The 7213-nt window shown below is 25.5% G+C and overlaps 1 protein-coding gene across 1 annotated transcript in view; it reads right to left on the bottom strand.

Moving 5' to 3' along the window:
• Positions 1-3847: 3847 nt before the first annotated feature.
• LOC119667039 overlaps positions 3848-7213 on the bottom strand; it is a 24927-nt gene continuing 21561 nt past the window's right edge. Inside the window, exon 4 of the mRNA XM_038076320.1 lies at positions 3848-3951. Within this exon, the coding sequence (XP_037932248.1) occupies positions 3848-3951 (104 nt within the window). The remainder of the gene's footprint in view (positions 3952-7213) is intronic.

Raw genomic sequence — 7213 nt, 5'->3', positions numbered from 1 at the left:
CACCGATACTATAGTACTGTAGTACTAAAGGTTCCGCTTTAGTTAGTGTTGAAATCTGACAAATCTGACTGTTTACCCAGGCTTTTTCAATTATTGCTATATGTTTTAATTTGAGTGTATTCCAGAACGTAGCTTGCCTGCTTTAGTAAGTTCGTCAACCTTGCCTATGATGCCTCTGTATTCTGGTACACTTATAAGTTGGACACTGGCAACCTGAACCAACGCATTGAGATGAATCTGGTATTCTCAAACTATTAAGAATGTTGTCGAAGCGCTTATCAACTTGTTTTTGACGTAATTTAGAGTAAAGGATGAAATTCAGATATTTGACAGTCGTTCGGATTGCAGCTATAACGCTGTATCCGGATTATTCCAATCGTTTGAGCAGTGTATTCATCGCCAAATTCTGCAAAAACGAACACTTAGTCCTCCAAAACGTAACCCTTTCGATGTCGAGGTAATAATCATGATTTTGAATAGTACTTCAAGAAATTTGATCAAAACTGTGAATAGGTTAAGAATTGAGAGATTTTATGATAGCGTTTGAGTATAAGTTGTTAAAAGCGACTTGGATATTAAGAAAAATGGTAAGTGCTACGTTGTGAAGAGTAGTGCAGCATTAGTAGTGTTCCTGATATATAAGTCAAGGTCCTTTAATTGACAGCTAAATATATAACAAACAGATTGGATACCTATAGGTGTATAAAGTCAGGATGAGTTGTTTTTGAAAAAAGTAACTTTACGTTGGTGTTAATGTGTTTTTATTATTGCACATCTCTAAACGTTACGTGTGGTATTATACGGTTAAACAGAGAAATTAAGTTTTGTTTGTGAAGAACGACATTCCACACCTTGAATGTGAGGGCTATTGTTAGTGCAGTGGGAGAAATTTTAGAGCGGTATGTTTTATTTTCAATATTTTTCAGTATCTGGAAAGAGAATTGAAACTACTGACTGTTAAACTACTATGTTGATATTACCATTATATTAGAACTGCTCATGAGGGCAGTGTGTGAAATTTTTTAGGAGTATGCTTTATTTCTAATAATTTCTCGTTTGTGGAAAGAGAAATTAAACTACTGACTGTTCAACTATTTCGTTGGTATTACCATGTGATTTTATATTATTGAGAGAATCGCTGACAAAAGACGGATGTTTAATGTTGGGTGTGTTAGGATCAAAGCATGGAGTTTCTTAAAGAAAGCTGCATTTTCTGTTAGACTTACAAGGTTATGAGATAAATTGCATTATTAATTATTTTTAAATTGTTAAGAATTAAAAACGATGATAAAACACATTGCCTTATACGAGTTTAATTTAAAAAAAATTAGCTCATAATTGTTGCTGTCATAACTGCATTTTTATTGTATTTTGAACGTGTAAATATTCATTTATTTAAATTCCATTGAAATTACTAAAATGTTTTTTTGACCTCGATTTTTTTTTTGTATTGAAAACCCATCCTCCATATACTGAAAATAAAAAATTATATCATAACAAGTCATTTTATTCACACCCTGTACTCGTTATGGTAGAATTGCATTAATTCTTGTCTTCTCTCTTTCTGTGTTTACTCCAAATACACTCAATATATGCGTGTATGTATGGATGTATGTAAGTATGTACGAATACACGAACCGAATTACGTGAGTCATAAGAAATTTGCAAGAATTATCAAAACAGTTGACATAATAACAAAAACAAAAACAAATAATTATTTGAAGTAAGTTAATAAAATTGTGATTAGAAAATTCCTTATGTATTGTTTTTGTTTGTTTCTATAAATTAATCAGCAAACAATGTTGGAAGCAAAATGCAGAAAGTAAACCATTTGTTAACAAAGTTCAGTTGTAAACAGAAGTTCATTCACGCAAAGTTCGTGTGACTCGAATAGGCCCTTCATTCATTCAGACACACATACATATGTACGTATGCGTGGCGTGTTTTAACAATTTTTCGTATAAACAAATACTACTACTTACTAACACATAAACGAACGAACAGCTCAGACTGTTCTTCATCATTTGTTCAAAATGTTTTGTTGTTCTATGGCGTAGTTGCAACTTGTTACCCTATTATGACGTCACCTCATTGCTGGTTTGCTGTACTGCTGTAAAAGTAAAATTTTTACTAAAGATTCGCCGAACGGCCAAAATTTCGATTTCAGTTTCTTTTTAAACGTTGTCGTGAAAAGGCGCAAGCGAGTAAATAGTTGAGCTTTGCTGTTAAAGTAAAGTAAGCAGTTTTTTTTTATTTTGTATTAACAAAGTGTTTAAATTATTTATAGAAAAAAAGTTTTAGATAAAATAATAAATGTTTAAATAATTGATGCTTGTTGACAAAACGCCGGTTTTAGATATTTTATACATAATATAACAAGAAAAAAAACAAATAATTTATTTAATATTATGAAAAAAAATTTATTTAATATTTTGAAAAAAAATAATTTATTTAATATTTAAAAAAAATGTGCGCTGTGCTTTAAAAAAAATTATTATATATATTAAATATGTTTTTAAAATATTTTTTTATATTAAATTTTTAAATTCCTCTACAACCATACTCCTTCCTCTCTCTTACCTAAATTTTTGTCTTAAATGTGTCTGCAAAAGTAATCGAAGAAAAATATATAAATTTTTTAATGAAGATAAAAACATTTTCCCAATTTTTCTTATTACAGTTTGTACTTAAATTTTTATTAATATATATATGTATATAAAATTTTGTGAAATATTTTTTTTTTTTAAATTTTGTGTGGGTGTGGTTTTAAAAACAATTCGAAATTGTTCGCTGTTCTACTGTAATGTCGGCGTTCAAGTATAACGATCAAAATTTTTAACAAAAGGACGGACTCTTGGTCAATTTGGCAATGGGTGTTCCAATATAATTCTATTCATAGTTTACATTACTTTCTATATATATAGACACATATGTGTAGTATATTCTGTACATATTGTGTTTTAAATAATTTCTGAAATTTTTTTCATTATTTTGGCATGTTTTTTTTTACTTTTGGATGATGATCTCATTCCATACACAAATTATAAATTCATCTGTATATTTTTTTTTAATTTTAAGTTGTTATATCTATAAATCTATAATAGTAGTAATGGTTTATTTTAATTTTGTTTTTGTTATTTTGTATGATTGATTATAACATTAAATACACGAGTAAAAGAGCAATTTCGATTATAAATTAATTATTTTACATTATTTTTAATTTTGTTGTTGTTGGTAGGAAAGGTCATAGGATTACTATTTATGTCACTGCACTATGATCAATAATGAATCATATTTTTAATTAATTTAATTAATTTTTCTGTTGTTGATAGGAATGGTCATAGGATTACTATTTACGCCACAGCACTATGATCGAAAATAAAATATTGTGTTCTAAATTAAAAAAAAAACAATTGTAATTTTAATATATTTCAATTCATTTAGTTATTTTAAGTTATTTTCTGTTTTTCTATATTTTTGCGTTTTGTTTTGGTGCTGTTAACTGGTAATTTTTCATGTTTCTGCTATTAGCGTGCACTTTATATTGTGCTTATAATAACTTATACAAGAATTCGAGTTAAGTTTATCACTGGTTCTTATAATTTTTAATTCTTTTTTTTTGGTGCTGTTAGCTTACACCTTGGTTTTTGCTCATTGTAATGTATAGATATATTTCAGTTCAGTTTATCACTGGTTGTTTTTAATATAAGCTGGCACTTTTTTATTTTTCACTTCTTCGGAGCTGTTAGCCTTAAACTCAAATATTTGTGTTAAGTTAAGCAATGTTAACAATAGGATTATATAAAATTAATATACATAATAACTTAAATATAGTATAACATTTTTTTTAATATATATGATTTATGTCGTTTTTGATTGGCGAATCTAGATTTGGTATATCAATCTGTAATTTTTTGCTTTTGTGGCCTAAATGATTATGTTTAGGGGAATCTGTAAAAATTGTTGTAAAATAATATAAAATAGTTGTTAATTTGAGGGTAACTTTATTAGCCTAACAACAGTATACAGTGTTATAAATCAATATCGTGCGTTTAGGCTTTACTAAAAGGAAATCTTGAGTATGAGAAAGCTCCCATAGATTTGTCCATCGAATATGACATTATTTATTTAAAAAAAGATACTGAAAATTTGACGTAAATTTAAAATAAGTTGATAGGTTGAAACTATATCAAAACGTCATTAACACCAGAAACCCGCCTTCTGCTATAACTGTGACATTATACCAAAAGTTTCCTTTCACTGAGTCTATATAAAACAAAGCATGTTCGAAATAAACTCAATATTTAAATAATGAATTTTTTCTTAATTTTATATACAATATATTTCATTATTATTTTTTCATATTTTTATGCAACGCAACCAGATTAGTCCTATTCTACATAGCATTTGTATTTAATCCTATATACTTAAGATTTAATAACCTACAGTACAGTTTGTGGTTTTTTTGTGGTTTAAAAATAGTTTAAATAAGAAATGTTTTAATCTTTAAGATATGGTGGTTTAATTTAGAAAAACTTTGCAGTTAAAACCTTCTAAATGTATAAATGAGAAATTATGACACATGCAAATAATACAAGGAATCGGTGACTCAATAATATTTACTTCGTGATGAACAATATTACAATTGTTTGTGTCGAGTGATAAAAGTCAAGAATCTAAATTGTTTTAATTTTTTTAAACAACAATAATTAATTTAGTAACAATTAACAATATTTCCATTAAATATTTGATGCATTTATAATTTAATCATTCTTAGTTTTCTTTAAAATTACTATGGAAATGACGTTATAATGATTTTATGTTATGATAATATATGTTTATTATATTACTAAAAATTTTGAAATATTATAAAAATGTTGTAAAAGTATTATCTCATAGATGAGATCATTTTTGTTAATGAAAAGTAATATTTAAAAGAAAAAAACCAGTTTGATTTTGAATTCGCAATATACATTTACTATATTTTTACAACATTCTTGAACTTGAATTTTACATCAAAAACATAATTAACACAAATTACACACTTATATATATAAATAGATTATATACATGTTCTGCTTTAATTTTTTTGAAGCACATTTATCATTTATATTGTTTAATTTAGTTTTTTTCTTTGGTTAAATGTAAATGCTTTATTTTAGTGAACGGAAATTATTTTTATTTTTTTTTACATAAATATTAATTTTTTTTGTTTTTGTTGATTACGAATTTATAATTTTTTTTCATTAAAAAGTCGCCTACAAAGTCTGGTCTCGAAGTCAATTCAGAATTTATAAAAAATTTAGAATACTAATTAATATGACATAAAAACCACACCCACTTTTAGTAGTTTTGATCATTTTAAGATATTTTTAAAAATTAGCGTCTCGTTATTTTTGCAAGTATATATAAATATTGTTTATATATGATGTAGAAATTTAAAATTTCTAATTAGTTTTTTCTTTATTCCTATTGTTTATATATAAAATATATATATAGAAAAAATTTTGCAGCTATAATTTTTTTTGAAAATTGTAAAAATATACAACAAAATCACATTCCATCATCTATTAAACATTTAAATATTTGATGTTCTCTTATCTCAACATTTCTTTATTTATAGATAAGATTTAAAAAAATTGCATAGAATTCATGCATTCATCATATATAAGGAAAAAAGCACAGCTCAGATATTTTTAATTAAGTAAATTGTGTCATAACAAAATTGACTCAAAAATAAAAGAATTCAATCAATTTGTAGAGTAAATTTTTTATAATTTAAATAATAATGTTATACATTGAATAAATAAAGATATATATTTATATTTATTTATTATTTATATATATATAGAGAGGCTATATATGAATACTCTATCATTGTGCTTATAGATTCTTTGATTATATAGTCACTTAAAATTATTTTATATAGGTTTAAGGGTTAGTCTGTATGTCAGACTCCACTTACCTCGCCTATGAGTAATTTAATATTTTTTTATATAGGTTTAAGAGTGATTATAAAGGTCAGCTTCCACTTATGTCGCCTATGGGTCCATTACTTTACCCCAAGGTTCTTGTTTTTGATATTTTCTCCTTTCTTGTGCTTAGGTTTTTTAGAAATTATGTGTGTTGCGTGTATTCTGGGTTTACTTTACTTAATTAATGTTCTTTGAGAATATAGTTAGACTTCGGACAACAGTAATTAATAGTTCTGTAGGGTAATCTTATTACATAGTAAACTTTATATTTAATTTCATATTCGATAGTTACTCTTTTACATTTTATCGATATGCGGAATCAATATTTAGATGATATTATAATTTATTATTTGGAAAAATGACAATAATTGCTTTTAGGTCGGGAACAGAATAGAGAGATAAAATCAAATCCTTACCTTAAACAAAAAAAAAACCATATATTAAATGTTTTGCAGTACCATTATTATAAACTTTTCCATTCCATCATTACATTTTAATATATAATAAATTAGTGCTTTGCTTCATTGAAAGCCCAGAACCCCATTATTTTGTTTTGTATTTGTGTATTTTTAATTTTTGAATTTAAATCTGGTACTACACATCTGTGTAATTTCTTTAAATCTTATATTTTTATTTACTTCATATTTGTTTATAGTACAAAAAAGTATATTATATAAAAACCATTTATCAAAATGATTAAAAACACATTATTTCATGTGTTAACATGTAAATAGGAGTATTTCTTAGTGCCATATGTTGTTTTTTTATTTTTTTTTTGTATAACTGAAATGTTTCATATCAATAAATGGGTCATGAATATATTTTAATATACATAGCACATATAGTGTGTAATACACAAATATGTGCGAACTCAAGGTAAAGTCATCCAACTCAAAGTCATCCAACATAAGTGTATAAATCTTGATGGTGCATTGCTTGAGGTTGACGTCATTGATTTTAATTGCATTGATATTGCAAATATAAATATAATACTATTATGAATTGTAGTAATGATGTCATTTATTAAAATTAAAAGATTATTTATTGGACAAAAAAATTAACTTACAATGATTAAGTTAATTTATATAGCAGTAGTTTATGCGTCAATTCTAATTAGTAACACAGCAAGTGCAATAATATAATATATAGGTTGTTTATTTAAAGCATAAAAATGATAAAAAAATTACATTTATTAATTTGTGCTGAATATTTTTAATTATATTTAAATTTATTTTTAA

This window comes from Teleopsis dalmanni, chromosome 1 (assembly GCF_002237135.1).
Source record: "Teleopsis dalmanni isolate 2A chromosome 1, ASM223713v2, whole genome shotgun sequence".
In the NCBI taxonomy this organism is placed as follows: Eukaryota; Metazoa; Arthropoda; class Insecta; order Diptera; family Diopsidae; genus Teleopsis; species Teleopsis dalmanni.
This window is presented reverse-complemented; position numbering and strand designations above follow the sequence as displayed.